This window comes from Leptidea sinapis, chromosome 24 (genome assembly GCF_905404315.1).
Source record: "Leptidea sinapis chromosome 24, ilLepSina1.1, whole genome shotgun sequence".
In the NCBI taxonomy this organism is placed as follows: Eukaryota; Metazoa; Arthropoda; class Insecta; order Lepidoptera; family Pieridae; genus Leptidea; species Leptidea sinapis.
In genome coordinates this window covers 9,640,386-9,659,734 of record NC_066288.1, presented here as the reverse complement: position 1 = coordinate 9,659,734, position 19,349 = coordinate 9,640,386, and the positions used below count along the sequence as shown (strand labels likewise).

At 37.3% G+C, this 19,349-nt stretch overlaps 1 protein-coding gene across 1 annotated transcript; it reads right to left on the bottom strand.

The window, feature by feature from the left end:
* Positions 1-18: 18 nt before the first annotated feature.
* LOC126971899 (translation initiation factor IF-2-like) lies at positions 19-16,538 on the bottom strand (the record flags this gene model as incomplete). Its single annotated transcript, XM_050818413.1, has 6 exons — positions 16,269-16,538; positions 14,853-14,945; positions 13,098-13,319; positions 10,426-10,795; positions 7,861-8,068; positions 19-193 (listed from the first exon to the last, which is right to left on the bottom strand). Coding segments are annotated over exons 1-6 (1,122 nt in total), but the record flags the coding sequence as incomplete, so codon positions are not given.
* Between the last annotated feature and the right edge of the window lie 2,811 nt (positions 16,539-19,349).

Below are 19,349 nucleotides of genomic sequence, written 5' to 3'. Positions count from 1 at the left end.
CACGCCCGCCGCCCCCGCCACCGTCAGCACGCGGCCCCCCGCGCCCGCCGCCGCACCCCCCGCGTCGCCCTCGGCCGTGCGCGCCGCGGGGGCCAGCAGCAAGGTGCCGCGCACACGCGAGTCGGCGCCCGCCGCCAGCCAACTGGCCAGGGACGCGAACCCGCCGGCGCCGCCAACCACTACGCCGCGCTCGCTGCGAGAACAACTCTGTTACTAAGCCGGCTTTAGACAGGGTCAGTGTACAAGTCAGTATCACCGCCGACGCTGCCGCCATCCATGAGTTCATTCGTTTACATGGAGTCAGTAGTCGTGGTAGGCTGAGTGTGGTTGAGCACACGTTTGTGAAGTCAGTCGCTTAATTTACAAGACATTTTAGCGTCCACGCAACGTGACGTCAACCCACAATACAGCGACAGTGACTGACCCAGAGAGGTGCAACTACACTGGCACATGAAAAAAATTGAAATAAAAGTGCTGCCACCTATTCTATCAGGTACGCTGCAACTTCACCACGATGGCGATAATTTATTTAATTACATACATGATAGACGGATAGATGGAGCTGGTGATAGCAAAACACTCACTTAACATAATTATTAAAGACTTGACTATCATGTTGTAATCACTGAATGGCGCTCTATCCCAGCGGAAACTCCATAGGAAGTGCCGCTTGCGCCTCTCTCTCCCCATGAGAAGGTCGCCTTCGATGTAGGCTTAGAGGGCACCTGCCCAAAGCCAACTGCAGGTGGTGTTTAGTGGGTAGGCACCTAGGTTTTCACGTGAGTCCCACATAACCAACGCAGACTTAGGCTGCGTTGGTATGCATGAGCATTCACCACCTCCCTCCCGTCGTTATCCCGGAGGGTAGCCCATTCCCTTACTTGGGCGCAAAAAAAAAAAAAAATGAATGGCGCTCCTTATTTAAAGATGACTGTTTAACTTAATAAACATCAATATGCATTCAATACGGTCTACAACAATTGTAAAAAGTAATAACTATAAACATAATTAGCGCCCTCTAGCGACGGTACGCTAAGAGCGTAAAAATAACGCAGCACCATCTCTTGGCCTGGGTACACTAATTTTACAAAATTAAACTTGAGTTGCACATCTATCTCTAGTATATAGTGTTATTATTATCTATGAACTAACCCACGGCGTTTACACTTAGAACATTTCTTGATTCATACAATGGTACAATACCATCACATTAAAATTAATTTGTCAACTTGTCTATAGAGGATACTGATTTACACACAGACCCCCATCGCCCGCCTACACAGTAGGTAGCCGCCAATCGCCATGTTGTTTTTTAATTTATTTGCCGCCATCGCTTTGCTTATTCATTATTGTTGTTATTAAGTGTTCGTTGCGTGTTGAGTATATACTGATTTCCGTTTATTTCCTTAAATGCAAAGAGCATTCCGAATTGACTGACAAGATATTTACTATATGATATTTATATATAATTGGTGCAGAACCATCAATAAAATACTTCGAGGAGAATTTCGACGCACGATGAGGATATAATGCAAACATTCGCTATACAGTACTACAATAAAAGATGATGGATATAATATGTTTTTTTATTGTAACTTAAGTTCCTAATATCTACATTTTAGTAATTCTGCCATTAAATTTATAGCGGAATTCCTGTGTAAAAATAATATCACAATTAAAACAACCATAATACAGGTATTTATATTATACGTAAATGTAGGTATAACCGAGGAAAGTTTCATTAACTTCCCACGCGATGTCGCTTTCGCCTTGAAATTGACTGACAACTCTATACCTATATTATATAATGGACTCTGTGGACTAACCCAGCGCTGACTTTTACATGGGTTTTTTTACCACTGGCGCGGGTGGCAGGGAGCGCCGACTAACCATAAAATATTTGTCTGCAAATATTGAAGTCGGCGCTGACTTCCCGCCGCTCTACTGACTTCAAATCAGTTTACATTGGGTATTTTTCGAGTCAGCGCTGACTTGTCTTGAAATCAAAATCAGTTATTGAACCTATCTAAGCCCCGCTTTACAGTGAAAAGGACGAGTGGCTCGCTTCGTCAGAACGACTCACAGTCTTTTTCGTCGCGAAGTAGCTACTAAACCTTGCCTATATATTACATTAAAATTTTGAAATGATGCCAATCAAAGGATTAGCAATATAATATTTAACATTTAGAGCACGTTAACAACTTTAAACGAACTGCATTCGATGGCATTAATTCTTTCTGATCTCAAAGTTAGCAAAAATCCCTCTGGGATTGACAGCACTTTCATCTATAGTAAATCACTTTCCCAAAGCATTTACATTAAATTTATTTATTTAAAGGTGCTCCAACGACACATAATACATTCTTAACTTAAATATTCCATAAAAATACTTCCAGTGTATGAGTCAATTATAGGTGCACACAACATAAAGTTAATAATCATTAGTCACCCAATATTTTTCTACAGATAAGACTAAGAAAGAGTACCTGCGTATACGCAGTTACGGTTACGTTTCCGGCTCAACTTTACTGTATGAATTTTTCAGCATTAATACTTAGTCTGGACATATATGCTGTTACAATTAAAAATAAACAAAATTTTGAATAACATTATAAATAATATTGAAAAATAAATAAAAAAAACATTTGGAATCTGTCTTTTTATATGATTGTTCATTAAGTTTTCTAATTATGGCGCCAATACATTGTACAATATTTTGCGATATTAAAATGGTGGGGTGATGGAATAAGCCGAATCGCTGTGATTGCATTACACAAAGTAGGTATGGAGGCAGATGCAATTTTTTAAACTTCCATACGCTTGGTATTAGTTAAATGTTTGTGTACCGGGCTATTAATTGGTACAATGAGACTGTTTGTGACAATACGATCTGGCCGTCCAAATAGTGTTCGTACGAAAAAGGTGGTCAAAGCAGTAAGGGAAATAATTCTAAGAAATCCAATCCGAAAGCAAAAGATTTTATCTCGGGAGATGAAGATAGCATCTAGAACCATGTCGCGTATTTTAAAATATGACTCAGAACTTGCAGCCTATTACAGAAAATTTTTGTATACGGATGAGAAAATTTTTACAATTGAGCAACATTAACATTTAACAAACAAAATGACCGTATTTTAAGCTCAAAGCCCTAAGGAAGCTTCCCAATTAGTCGACAGAGTGCAACGTGGGCACTATCCGACTTCAGTGAGGGTTTGGTGGCGTATTAGCTATGAAGGAGTGACTGAGCCATTATCACTGAGCCTATTGTGAAAAAGGTATCAAATCATTGGCACAAGTGTATCAAGATACCATTCTTGAGAAGGTAGAGAAGACCCTTAACAACACCATGTTCAATATCCCAGAATAGTCCTTCCAGCAAGTCTCGGCGCCGGGTCATAAAGCTCGGTCTACGCAGTCTTGGTTGGAAACGAACGTTTCGGACTTCATCAGAGCTGAAGACTAGCCGTCTTCTAGTCCCGATATTAATCCGCTAGATTATGATTTATGGTCAGTTTTAGGGAGTACGCCTTGCTCTAAACACCATGATAATTTGAAGTTCCTAAAACAATCCCTACGATTGGTAGTAAAGAATTTTCATATGGAAAGAATGCGTGCTTCTACTGATAACTGGCCTCAACGTTTAAAAAACTTTATTGCAGCCATTGGAGACCACTTCGAATAAGCTTTTTATATTTTAAATTGTTTTATATTTATGTATTAAACTACCATACTTGTAAAAGTAATAAATTTTATTTGCAGTAGAAATTTTGTTTTTTTTTTAAATAAAATAAAATTTGTTTCAGTATTTATGACAAGACAAGGTATATACTTTATTCTAATCACAATAAATCTCTTTGTGTAATCTGCGGATTACAAATGAATATATACATCATTGATAAATAATACATAAACATAAATGAATCAAGACGGAATTACTGAGAAATTCCCAAGGAAATATTAAGGAATCTAGATTTTCAAACTTTTTGATGCTTACTGCTGATGAATAATATTGCATTTGGAAGTTTGTCTGAAATAATTAAGGCCTATCACAGACGACAGAATATCCGTGACGCACTTTTTAGTCTGTGATAATAAAACCTATAGAATTATGTGCAGTAACGCATACGACGCGTAAAAAGTCTGACACACAAAATATACATCTGACAGACCTCGCAGCACCACGCCGCACATAGGTAGATTTCGACGATTTAGGCGGCCAAAAGTCATTTTTTCAAAGTCAATTTAGCCATAAAACTTTGACCGGTACCGTTACAAGACACTTCCATGAATCTATCCTCACTATCCCCACCCTTGGGCCATGTGCCATGAATTATTTACACATAGTCGAAACTTGACCTCCGTTCCCGGTGTACGTTACAGTTCTCGACGCGTCGCGTCGCTCACTGTGCAACTTCTCTTACAAAGTCCATATTTTTTTTGTGAAGTTAATTACCTTAGTGAAAGTGATGGATTCGCATAATTCAGGTATGAATCTTTGAAACTATATATAATAATGGTGTTTTATTACAGATTGTCATATTTTTTTTCACTTGTAAGACAAGATGTTTTTTGTACAAATTTATCATTGATTTTCGATTTCTCAAGAGTTTTAATTATACTTCAGGGTCCATCCCACCTGTTTTCTTCTCTTTTACGGTATAAACAGGGACTTAGTATTATAGTAAACAAAAAATTTGCCGCTAGAAACCGCAAATCTCGGAAAAATCCTTAATCAAAGATTTTTTGTAAAAAAACAAGAAAAAAAAATATTTTTTCTAACGCTTCTAAAATACAGTTGTCTTCGTTTTAGGGTCATCAAATACCTCTGGCGTGAAGGTAGTGACGAAAAAATATTTATTTGACCTAATGCAGGGACAAAACTTACCTTCTTTTGATGAGAAATTGGATTATTTAGAGAATTACTTGCTGGTGCGCTATGGTGATACAGAAGACAATAAAAAAACTCTTAAGCATAAATTTTCATACGTTAGATCGCAATTGAAACAAAGATGGTTGAAAGCACATAAAAATAAAGAGTTTTTCGAAAAAAATAATAGTTCTTGGTTAGGTGGAACCTTTGAGATTCCGATTGAAACAACTCATCGCCAGGGTCGTCCAAGTAAATCGTTTGCCGATTTGAGTGAGCGAAGCAAGAGAAGGAAAACAGAAGAAATACGTTCTTCTGTGGACCCTGAAGTAATAGTCCATGCTGCGCAAGTACTTTTACAATCAGATGGAAAAAGAAATGCGTCCAAAGTCCTGAAGGACGTAACCAATTCGCCAACAAAAGCCAGTCAATACAAAAAGGCTTATTCTAAGGTTGATGAAGCTATCCCTCCGTTGACCCCCTTCGAAGCACTTAAGATGTTTGTTGAGGCTGATCTCACACGTAGGCAATATGAAATAATAAGAGCAACAAACAAAAGACATTTCCCTTGTTATGACCTTTTGTTGAAAGCGAAGCAAGAGTGTTACCCGCCGAAATCGGCTTTACGGGTAACGGCTACCTGCGCGGAAATGGACCTTCAAAGCCTAATTGATCACACCGTTACGCGCTTATCGAAATTCCTGGAAGAAGTTTTGATAACACTAATTCTAATGAAAGACAATCATTAACTATTATATTGAAATGGGGTTGTGACGGCTCACAACAAACGCGGTATAAGCAGAAATTTACAGAAGATGCCGACTCTGATGCAAATATATTCTTGAGTTCTTTTGTTCCAATCCAAATTGTCTGTGGAGAACAGGGCAAAAAGGTTGTATGGCAGAATCCTACACCTTCGTCACCACGATTTTGCCGACCGATTAGATTTCGCTTCGTGAAAGAATCAACAAATATCACTAGAGAAGAAATAGCATATGTAGAAAATGCACAAAAGCGCCTGACCACAACAAAAGTTAATATTAATTCTAACGAATATACGTTTCGGCATATTATCAAAATGACGATGATTGACGGCAAAGTATGCAACGCAGCTACAAACACTTCTTCAACAAGTCGGTGTTTTATATGTGGAGCGACATCAAAAGACTTCAATGATCTTAGTAAAAATAATGTAGTAAAATGTCCCGAAGCTCTCGAGTTTCGAGAGTCTCGTAAAAAAGTACAGAGAAAGGAGGACCCCAGAGGAAAAGTTGTTAGAAGAACAAAGATAAAGGGAAATTCAAGAAAGATTCAGAACAGAAACTGGCCTTTTAGTTGATATGCCTAAAGCTAACTTTGGTAACACAAATGATGGGAATACCAGTAGACGCTTTTTTGATGACACTGAATTGGCTGCTGAGATTACAGGCATTAACCATGAAGTTATCCATAGGTTGAAGGTTATATTAGAGGTGATTACTAGTGGCCATAAAATTGATGTTTCTAAATATAATAACTACGCTTTGGATACAGCAAAGTTATATGTTGATCTTTATGGATGGCACCCCATGACGCCAACAATGCATAAGATGTTAATCCACGGTGAAAGCATCATCGAACATGCATTGCTGCCGATAGGACAGCTGTCAGAAGAAGCGGCAGAGGCACGCAACAAACACTTTCGCACCTACAGGCTAAATTACGCGAGAAAGTTTTCGCGCGAAGAGTGCAACTTAGATATTTTTCATAGATTATTATTATTATCAGATCCATTGTTAAGTAATTTGAGGCCAATCAGGAAAACCTCACATAAATCTTTTTTAAGCGAAACTTTTGAAATTTTGTTGCCTGGGGATCCAAATGAGACCGAAAATGAAATATAGGACTCCGACACATCTTTTTCTGAAGATTAATAACTTTTTATAAAATGTTTTATTTTTTTTGTTTTTTATGATATACAATGGAATAAAATTATTTTGTAAATATCAAATGTCTTATTTTTTTTCATATTAGTATACTTATTTAGATTTTTTTATATATATTTAGTTATATAGGTAAATATATATATATATATATAATTTTTTTTATACAGTTAAAAGTCTCAAAGGGCCTCTACATGTTGGACCCATGCCCCCATGCAAGCCTCTCAAAGGACCGGGCATCGTCCCGTGAATTACTCCGCTGAGACAACATAATAATATAAATTTTTATTAAAATCTTAATATTTATATATATTTTTAGTAAATAATTTATTAAAAATTTTTGTTTTACTCCATACAGTGTTTCATTTTATAATAACCTCTTTTAATTACTAAAACCCCATTTAAAAGCTGTTAACACAGTAAAATGTTTTTGGCCGCCTAAATTCGCGAAATCTACCTATGTGCGCCGTACAAAAAGTGCGTCAAAAAAAATATAACTTTCGCGTCTACACTCTACGCGCGCCAACGCAGACGACGCTCATTTTAGTCTGTAGTCTACGCTTGCTAGTGATTGACGTGTATAATGGCGCTAGACATCGATGTATCCATGTTGTTTCAAGAAATAGAAAACAGACCAACACTTAATGATACATCTTGGCAGGGTATCATGACAGAAATTTAAAAAGAAAATTGTGGGATGAAAAGTGCAAATTTATTTGGATGTAATTTAAAAACTGAATTTTTAATGTGAAATAGTCAATCAATAATATTTCGGAAAGAATAGGATGAAATCAAAATTCGCAATTTATTCTTCTTTGTTTTATATATCAAGAACGAAATAAAACACTGCAATCTCTGTACTTCCATTGCGAGTACATCCCTACAAAATGACTGAAGGTTGAAGGTTGAGTCTGTGAAATATCTGCCAAAGACATTTTGCACGCAATGCACACGTTGTGTGTGCTGCCAACTCGATAGCACGACAAGAGTGTCATCTGCGATAGGCCTAATGAATAATATTGTATGTGGAAGTTTGTCTATGTAAAGGTTTATTTGAATCGATCGAGTTACCCGGCCTCAGCGAGCACGTTGTCGAGCGCCGCGCGGGCCGCGTGCGCTACGTCGGCGCACCAGCGATGCGGCGAGCGGGGCGCGGGCGTGGCCTGTGCCGCGGGCAGCAGGGGCCGCACGTGCAGCAGAGCGCGCAGGCGCCGGACCCAACGACCTGCGCCGCCAGCCCACGCCAGCCACGGGCCGTCCGTCCGCGCGCTCACCGCCGCTGGAATACAATACGTACATAGCACACAAACAGGCTCACTATTGGAAAGTTCTAGAAGTCCACACACATAAAAAAGATATTTCGTATTCAAAACTTTTTCCGTTAAGCTTTCTTGGTGGCTTCATAGTTTTTGTTCTCAAATATAAATCTATCTATATACTATTATAAGATGTCCCATTTTGTTGGGTGAATTAGGTACTCTCGTAACTGACAGAGTGAGGGTGTTTTAGGGAACATTTTGCATGTGACGATCATCCATCATATTGTAAAATAAAACTTTATGATTGATGTAGTAATACTAAATACTGTATAATACCGAGTAACGATAACATCTAGGGCCGCAATCCCAAGAAATCGCCAAAATAGCGCATAATTGAAACCATTTCCTGCCGGTTTATATTTTTACAAAAAATAATTATATATTTACACAATATGAGAAGACAATTCATTTATTCCTTACATAGATAATAGACAGTGCGAAAAAATATAACCAAAATCCCCCTAAGTCTTACAGTTGGAGCCATGCTAATCATTCAATCTACATAAAAATTGCACGATATATTGGATCATGTCCTACACGTACCGATGTTATTTACATCCTGTTATTTTTTTATTTAAATGCAAAATGGATGTGATTAATCCCCAGTGAACCGCTTCTTCGTTTGTCCTTCTCTTTCTATTATAAATAAATAAAATAAATAAAAAAGCCTTTATTGCTGTACTTATTTTACATACTAGGTACTAATAAAATGAAGTAAAAAAAAAGTTCCTCTAAATAATATCGGCAAACGGTCTTTGATTTGGTATAGCTTGTCTTCCGACAAAGGCCCCCTCCAAAGATTTCCATTTTGTCCTGTCTTTTGCTGTACGAGTCCATTGTTGCCGTGCTATTTTCTTGATATCGGTCTTCCCATTTCATGGGCTATGTACATCTATTTCTTTTGCTGTCTAGGGATTGCCATTCATTTATTAGTTTTGCCCATTTCTCTGTCTTTTCTCTTATCATATGACCTGTTCATTTCCACTTTAATTGTTTGAATGTTGTGTCTTAAAATTTGTCATATTTTTAATGGCTTTTAATTTTACACGACCCTTACTTTTAGAAACTCCAATTGTGCTTCTTTCTATGCCGTTCCGACAAATTTTTATTTTGTTGGCTAGTTGGTCGATCAATGCTTATGTCTGACAACCGTATATTAAGCATGGTATGCACGGATTAAATACTTTTCTTTTGTCTTTCATAGGCATTTCTTTGTTCTTCATTACCGCAGTAGGTGACCAGTATCGTTTCCACGTATTAATTATACTTCTTTCTATTTTTTTTTGTTAACATTCTTCATTTGAAACCCTAAGTATATATATTGCTGGGCGCCTACTCCTAAAATCGATATTCGATATATCGTGGCATTAGTCGTGTCTAATCCTACTCTTCGTTACATCGTATTAAATGTCGAAACGATGATTGCAAACGAAACATTTCTCGATATTAACGGTCCTAACCTTAGTTGAAAATATCAGAGACGAATATTCGAATTTGACAAATAATCAAACGTCACTTTTACGATAATTTTTGTAATCGTTTTTCAGGATTCAAATAATCTTGATTGTCCTGTATTTTGTTTGTACTCCTTGAAAATGTAATGCATCCAAAATAAATTCACGTTCTAGGGTATTGATTGTTTTGTTAAAATCAACAAATCCGATAAAGTAGGTTTTCATAAGTTCTTTGAATTTTTGTAGTATCTGTCGAAGGGTATGGTCTATAGTTGAAATTTTTTTACGAAATCCAGCTTGCTCCTTAGGCTGATTTTCGTTAAGGGTATTGGCTACTCTGCATAATATGATTTTGGTAAACACTTTGTAAATATTGGACATTAAGCCCTTGTCTCCTTTTTTATGTAGTAGTATTATAGTCGATTTGGACCACTGTTCTAGAATAATTTCCGTTCTGAGAGTCTCGTTAAATGTATCTGTTAGTTTTGGAGCGATCACGGTTAATGCAGTTTTTAGTAGTTCATTTGTAACGAGATCTAGTTCAGGTGCCTTATCAAACTTTTGTGTCCTACTAGCTTTAATAGTATCATCTTCTTATGTAGTTTTTTCCATTTTTTCACTTTTGTATACATTTTTATAATATTCGGTAGCGATTTATCATACATCGTGTCTATTGCTACTAGTTTTACTTTTACCGTCTTTGTTTTTCATATTTGGCATCCAATCTTTTTTATGGTCAATTTCTTTTAGTGCTTTTTCAATTCTATATAACTTTTCATCAGTTCTATTTAAAGTTTGGTTGTTTAACTTTTGTTTCTTTTGTAAGTTGTTCACTCATCTGTTTGCTATTAACAACCGCTCACCTCCGACGGCGCTCAGCGGGTGCGCGGGCGCGGGCTGCAGGCGCGGCGCCAGTCGCTCGGCCAGGCGCGGCGCGGCGCGGGCCAGCGCTGCCAGCACGGCACCGTAGCGGCGGCGCGCGGCGGCCGGCGCGTGCTGTGTCAGCGTGGCGTGCAGCCAGCGCGCCGTCGCCCGCGCCCAGTGCGGGGCTAAGGCCCGCCGCAGACGCGCGGCCGCCTGCCGCACGCCGCGCCGCCGCCCGCCCGCGCCCGCCAGTCGCCGCAGCCGCAGCGCGCGCAGGATTGCCACCGCCTCGTTGGCCAGACGCGCGTGCGCCGGCCCGGGCGCCGCCTGCACCACGCGCTCCTCCCACTCACTCTCCGACTCACCGTCCTGAACAACATTTACGATTGCATCAATATATACAAACGTCACCATTTTACACCTTTGCACAGGATACTGGCAACATTATGGGTACCACGACGCGCCTATTTCTGACGTGAAGCAGTAATGTGTAAAGATTACTGCGTTTCGGTCTGAGAGGGCGCCGGAGCAAACGAAACTTCACATCTTATGTCTCAAAACGAGGAGCGCAGTGGTAGTGTCGCTCAGAATTTTTGGGTTTTTCAAGAATTGTGAGCGGCACTGCATTTAAATAGACAGTGAGTATCAATTACCATCAGCTGAACGCCCTGCTCATCTCGTCCCTTATTTTCATAAAAAAAAACACATTTTAAAGAAAGTTTAATAAATATTAGTGTATTCCATACATGTTGGGCTTGGGGTTGAGCTACTAAGTCATGATGTCATTTAAAGAATGACAGTGGGGCTGCTATTTTTTGTCAGTCCGTTAATATGAATCACGTGACCAGTTTTGTGTTCTTAGCTCAATTTCGACATGATTGGGGTTTGGAATGTTTTTTGTAATTACGTGCAATTTGTCATTCATTTATCATACGAAACCTGAATCGGTACGTCATTTTGATCCGAAATTGTTGAAATTTGGTATTGTACAATATTTCGCGAGTGAAGTGAACAGAATTAGCAGTGTGGATGTTTGTACGACCAGCAAGAGCGTAGTACAAAGTAGCAGAAGCTGCCATCAAGGGTCAACATGGAAAACATTTTAGCAAACCTGAAATAAATACTCAGTGCTGTAAATGATGAGAGACCACCTTATCACACAGAATCTCTACGATAAGGCTACACACGCGGCACTTTTGCAAATCGAGGAGCTCACCCTTAATAAGGCAGTATGATTCTGCCAATCTAAGAAAGTGGCAACTCATCAGGTCTCGCACATGAATCAGCTAAGTGGTACGAGCGTTGATGTCAATCAAGTCAACAAGACTCAATAATAAAACCTATTGACAAATATAAGTGCCGTAGGTGCCCTAGACAATGTCCTGCATTTGGGAAAACATGCAAGAACTATGATTTGCAAAATCATTTTGCCTTAAGTTGTCATATGAATAGAAGCAGAAGATACGGATGGTGAACAATACCGAAAGCGAAAGCGATTCAAGTGTCTACTGCGGGTAGGTAAAATCTCAAAATAACTCTTGTTATGAAAACATAGGAATAGAAAATTTTTATGTGAAGTTGACATAAGTTGATCACGCCACAGATAATCCTGAGTCGGTGACCCAATTCCTGATTGCACAGGAACTCTCCAATATTTAATTAAATACGTTATTTTTCGGTTTGTTTTGTACTTCTATTTTATTCTATTAAATTTATCCTGTGAGTGTTTTGTGAAATAAATGTTTGTCTTTCTTTTTGGAATTTGAAACTAGTATGAAATTGACATGATTCATTTGAAAGTCAATGTGTATTGTTATTATGTATATTTTTAATTTGTACAGATTTCGCGCGTCAATATTTAATGACAGGTCTATAATGAGGGTAGATAATTATATACAAACCTATGTACTAATTTTCACTTAATAAGTCAGAGTTTCACTATTTTTCGCTTCGATAACGTTTTAATAAGTGGCGAGTAAACAATCCACTAATAACGTAAAAAATGTCTTTGGCAGATATTTCACAGACTCAACGCACACGACGTACACTTTCGCTCATTTTGTCGGCAGAACTGTAGGGATGTACACGCAATGGAAGTACAGAGATTGCGGTGTATTATTTCGTACTTGAGATATAAAAAAGAAGAAGAAATAGAGAAAATTGGGTTCATCCTATTCTTTCAGAACGATTATTAAAGGATCTGTTTCATATAAAACACTCAGTTCTAAAACTATTTATATCCAAATAAATTTGCACACTTCATCCCACAATTTTCATTTTAAATTTCTGTCATGATACTCTGCCAAAAATGTATCATACAGTGCTGGTCTCTTTTCTATTTCTTGAATCAACATTGATACATCGATGTCTAGCGCCATGACACACGTCAATCGCTAGCAAGTGCAGACGACAGACTTAAGTGAGCGTCGCTGCGTTAGCGGCGCTAACACACGCTAACTTAGCGCGTGTTAACGCGAACGTTTTATGTTTTTGGCGCACTTTTTGTACGGCGTGGTGTGGCGCGGTGCGGCGCGATCTGTCAGATCGACGAGGATATTTTGTGTGTCAGACTTTGCGCGTCGTTTGCGGTACTGCATATAATTCTATATGTTTTATTATCACAGACTACTAGTCTGTGATAGGCCTAAATGGGCGTCTCTGCACGCATCACCTGATCCGAGTCGGTGTCGGTGCCGGCCGCGGGCAGTGGGGGCAGTGTGGGGGGCGCGGGCGGCGCGGGCGGCACGCTCTCCACGTCCACGGGGTCGTCGGAGGAGGGCGCGGGGAGCGCGGCGGGCGGGTGCGCGCGCAGCAGACAGCGCACTCCGCCGGGAGCCGCCACCCCGCGCGGTCGGGCGTACGAGTGCTCGCCCCACACGCCGGAACGGCCCTCCTGCGCACAACAACAGATGGAACGTTTTATTTAATTTATTAAATTAATTTCTAATGAAAACCCATACCTATATCCACGGGATGATTTTATAGTGTTACCAGTATTTAATACATAAATGACAAAGAAAGTTTAACAATAGTTATAAGTACTTACGTACTATAAGAAGAAAGAAATACAAAACTTTTCATTGCAACCAAGGAAGATAATGTTTTATGCTCATCTTCACTCTCAACTTTTATTAAACAAGAGAGTTAACATAAAAATAATTATTTATTATTATCGTACTAGCTGCTCGGACAGACTCCATTCTGTCATAAGTTAACAATTATAGATATAATGTAGGTATTTCCGAGTGATCCCGTTATTTATATATCAACATGCATTTTAAATCTGTAATATCATCGAAAATATTCATTTAAATTGCATACTGTACAAGGCCATATTGTACTATGTTAAATGCACATTGTATTTAAAGCACTAAATTGGATGAGGATTATTGCTGTATTGCTTAAAGTCGCTTCATATATAAGCCATTATTCTCGTAAAAAGTAAGGCATAAGAAATAGTTACTGTGGGTTAGATATCCCTAAGAGGTAGTGTACCATCATAGATACCATCAGGGACTTTTATGTTGAACTTTTAAGGTGTATAAGACTGTCATTAGATTAATTTGATCTATGTCATTAGGTTCATTCAGCCAGCATTTGCATTAAATTTAATAATTTATCTAAACCCATGCTTTAAATCCACTATTAAAGATTCTGAAACAGCTTATTACCAACATTAAAACACCCAATGTCGTAATAACCATTACATCATCCAAACGAGTGTTGTAATGTTGTACTGAATTTCATAACAACACTCCTTGGTTTATTTTTTCGATCCCTTCATGCGCAAAGAGTTTTAACAAACAGCCACATTCTTATTGCTTGTTGCGTGGTATCTGTATGAATTTCAAAAAAAGAACATTTTCGTTTACGCGCGTTCCACACTACCAAAATGTGGCGCGCCGTAAAAAAAAAGTAGGTTATTCGAAACCCCGCCATTTTTCTTCAAAAAATGAGTGGTTCATGTTTTGACATCACACCACCGGATATTTTAAACACTGCATAAGAACATAATATTCAAGTGAATTTTAATAATTGCACAACAGAAAATGTAAATTTCTACTAAAATAAATAATTCTTTCATTAACACTTACTTTATTTGTATATAATCAGTAATGGATGATATTAGGTTACTACTAGGACTGGCTGTTTTAATGAAAAAGTTTTAAATGAAACAGTTCTGAAACAAGATTCTGAAACAGTTAGCTTACTAACTGTTTCAGAATCTTTTAAAGGATTCATATTCTGGGTGTAGATAAAGTCTTGTATGCAACTGTTGATAATAAGGTATTGAAACACTTGTGTGATACTATTATGATACCATATGATAAACCCACATTCGTGTTTTAATACCCCTTCTTACACAATAATAATTAATAAATAACTATAACTTATTTATTATGTGCTGTATGTTGTGTCAACTCACCAACAGATCACTGACAGCGAGGGTGTGAGACACGAGCATGCTGTGCAGCCACAGGGGATCCCCATATGTCTCCTCCACCTCCATGACTTCACACTGCACACATTAATTCATTAAAAAAAACTGATGAATTGAGAACCTCCTCCTTTTTTGGAGTCAGTTAAAAATTCTTATTACTATAGATTATCAAATTCCAATAATGTAATATTTTAGAATATTTAAATGAACAACATAATAAAATGGAATATTGGTGGCGTTTCATCAGTAAAAATACCTCTATCTTGAGGCCACAGGCTGGTATTCAACTGTTCAGCTGAGCAGTTGGTATATATATGATATCAGGGGTGTGCATTGGTTTTCTAGAAGGTAGGCACTGTAGATATAGCTATACAGACGGTACTTTGTTTTGACGTCTAAATATTGAAGTTGTTTGTTTCTCATATCGTTACCGGACCATTTGGTCAATCTAATACTTTTGTTTATTGAGTGGATGTTCAATAGATACTATTGAATACAATACTGTATTGAATTAATAGAAGTTTGGTTAAAGAATAATGGAACCAAATTGAACTAAAAAAACTTTAACACTAGTACTATATTTATTTAAGTTCTTAGTGAGGTATGCACTGCCTAATTGCCTATATGGTATGCACACTCCTGTTTGATATGTATTTATGTAGACATCAAAGTTTGAAATTATTTCTTAGTTAATACGAAATGTATTTATATTAATATTTAGGTAACTTCATTAGCCTGTAGTAGTCCTAAGACTATCAAGAACTAGTGCACACATGGGACACATATGACTCTTGGACTGTATGTTGCCCTCTATATAACAGAAATGGAAGTCATAGGTGCTTACACTAGCAGATATATTTACAGACATTAGATATGTGAATAGAAAATACCTGCATTATATAGGCTGTTAAAAAAATCCTGTACTATATCTCCAGGCATATATTGGTATCAAGTTGTGAGGATGTAAGCACATAAAAAAAATTAAAAATAAGAAGATCATTAACAACATTGTCTAAACTGTGGCACAAAAGCAAAGGTAGGATGAATTGAATAGAAGCTTATTTGTATTTGCATAAGAACTTCCACATCACAATGATATCATTTCTAGTATAACTGAGTATGACTGGTGATCCAGTGTGCATCTTATGAGATGATTGAACTAACGCTAGCATGTGTACTGTGAAGTATTGCTAAAAGCTTCCCATTGTGGTTGGTTTAAATAGAAAATGGAAGAACATAATAGGTCAACATAACTTAAAATATTTAGCTACTAATAACATGATTACACTCTAATCACCACATTATAAATATGTATCTCAGGGACTTATATATTCCAAGGATTTATCACCTGGGTAACCAGGACTATTACTATTTACTATGATTTAAACAGAACACCGGTACCTTAGTATTTACAGAGTCCTTGGTGAGGTAATATCCAACATCATTTAAGCCCATTGCTTATGTTGTTGACTTTCAGTTCGCAATTTTTCATAATATGATGACGCAGAAAGTGAAACAAATTAAGGTGTTTGTTGCAACAAAAGGTTTATTTTTGTATTCTCGGACGTAATCAGTAAAATATTCTATTTCTAAGCAGTAATATATTCTTTGAACATAATCAAATTAATACTTGAAAGTTGTAGTACTATCTATAGAATCGGAAATGAAGTAGGTAGGTAATTCGAGATCAAAAATGTAAACAAAGAAATGTCACTGTCAAAATGATATTTTTTTTTTAAATTTATTTAGTGGCACGGGTCAAAATGATAATTCAGAGCAGTGCTGCCAACCCAAATTTTAGAAAATTAGTAGATTATGTGCCAAATGTTGGTAGAAGTTGGTAGAATGTAAAATCCAAAATTGGTAGATCTACCACCTCAATTTAAAAAAGTTTTAAGATTAAAAATGCATGAACTGTTCTTAAAATATTTATTTTAGAAAATTATACATATTTTTATTGAAAAATTGTAAGTGTTCTGTGCTAGGCTGCCCGTTGTTTGCTATAAATCTTTTAGTACGCAACAATAGAGTCTAGTCTAGAGTCTCCGTGCAAATTCTATTTTTCTGGAAGGTTTTCATATTATTAATTGCAGAAAACAATCTCTCAACGTTGGCGCTACTATGTGGAAGTGCGAGTAATTTTCTCACGAATTCGCATAGCAGGGGAAACATTGGAGACTGGTCTCCTTTTTTAATGGATGAAACATGCTTCCAGAATTCTTCAGGTGTAGGATCCACATTTTTTCTGTGAAATGAAATGTCATGTTTCTTAATAATCTCACAAAAAGCAAAGATTCACCATTGATTCCGCAACTAACGAACCGGGAATGAGCCATATATGAAAGAACAGTATAATAATGGCTATGACTTATGAGCGCGAAATGGCGCGAACGGCGAACTGTTGCTGATGTTTTTTTTTGTGGTTTATGGCCTGGACTGCTTGACGCATCGTCGCATGGCTCACGCAGCACATCGAATCGTCACTTGTCGATATAAAAATAATTTAAAGTGGTGATATGGTCAAACTAATTACAAAATAGGTAGTTTTTAGGTCTAGGGGGGTAGATAGGTAGACTGAGGTGAAAATGAGTAGATCTACCAAAAAGTTGGTAGATATGACATCACTGATTCAGAGGTTATCAACATTTTTGTAGATAGTAATAAATTATTATAAACGAAAAAATATTTTTACTTAGAAATATTATCTTTATTTGATAATGGTTACCAAACATAAAAATTTCCATGTTAATATTCGCTCTCTGATTCAGGGTCTGAAGAGCATTGTAGCAAATAGTACAATGGTACTCTTTGTAACAAAGTTTAAAGTTACTATTATTTACGAAGAATTTATTACTATTTTGGTACACACTAGGAAATCATGTACGGTCTATCTATGTAGTGGGTATCAAAGAGGGTGTACTTAATACTACGTAATAATATGGGTATATACTATGTGGTACGTTCAAAAGTCCTTCTCATGAAAGAAGTCCCCCAGACGCAGCGCTGTAGTCGCGTGATATAATGTTGCCATTTATGAGTAAAAAAATTATTTTACATTTAGCATATGTAATTTATCAAATAATACTAATTCCTGCATACTTCGATGAAACAATATAAGCTCTTAAATTGTATTAAGAAATAAGTACATTTTAGATAGGCTGTAATTTCCTTACTCAAGCCCATACTATAACAATAGTTCAGATTAGTGAAACATCTATATTTCAGATAAATCAAAATTATATTTGGGCAACTTTATCAAAATGTCTACGAACCCACTGATGAGATGACCCATGCAATAAATCCAAATAACTTACGTTATTATGACTCTGAAAGTGTCGTGTTATTTTAAATAGTTTCAAATGACTAAAGTTTTCCTTTTACTGTATTGTTAGGTGAGAAACGACATTACCGCATGGCGTGCAAGATATTTGGATAAAATACGAATTCATCGCACTGTGGAAAAACGACCCGTTGTATACTTAGATGAGACCTATATACACAATACTTATCATAAAAAAAGTTGTTAGCAGGCTGAGGAGGAGCCAGGAATGTTCGTCTCAAAGTCATCAGGGAGTCGCTGGATAATCGCTCATACGGGAACAAAAATTGTATTAATAAATGGTGCATTATTAATCTTCAAATCCCAATCGAAGTCCTCAGATTCCCACGATGACATTAACTCTGCAAATTTATTAAAATGGGTGACGGAAAAACGAATACCTGAAAACCAGGGGTGGGACAGACGCCTTAGAGTGACGTTTTCAGAAGACTGTAGTGCCATCTGTTAGTTGTCCCGAAAATTAAAGCTTTGTCAACTGTCACTCGCTTTGAAACCTTTCAACTTTTCTTTAGTTGTGTCACTGCCCACTGGTCATAAAATGGCGGCTACTACTAGCGTTTGCGCCACGGCGTTTGTACTTAGAACATATCTTGATTCATACAATACCATCACATTAAAATTAATTTGTTACCTTGTCTATAGAAGGCACTGATCGATACACAGACCCGCTTCGCCCACCTACACAGTAGGTAGCCGCCAATCGCCATGTTACTTATTAATTTATTTGCCGCCACCGCTTTGCTTATTCATTATTGTTGTTGTTTGGTGTTCGTTGCGTGTTGAGTATACAGTGATTTCCGTTTATTTCCTTAAAATTCAAAGAGCATAGTTCCGAATTGACTGACAAGATATTTACTATATCTATGATATATTTTATATGTGCAGAAACATCAATAAAATACTTCGAGGAGCAATCTCGACGCACGATGAGGATATAATGCAAACATTCGCTATACAGTATTACAATAAAAGAAGATGGAAATAACATGTTTTTTTATTGTAAATTAACTTCCTAATATCTACATTTTAGTAATTCTGCCATTAAATTTATGGTGGAATTCCTGTGTAAAAATAATATTACAATTAAAAACGACCATAATACAGGTATTTATGTTATACGTATATATAATATGTAGGTATAA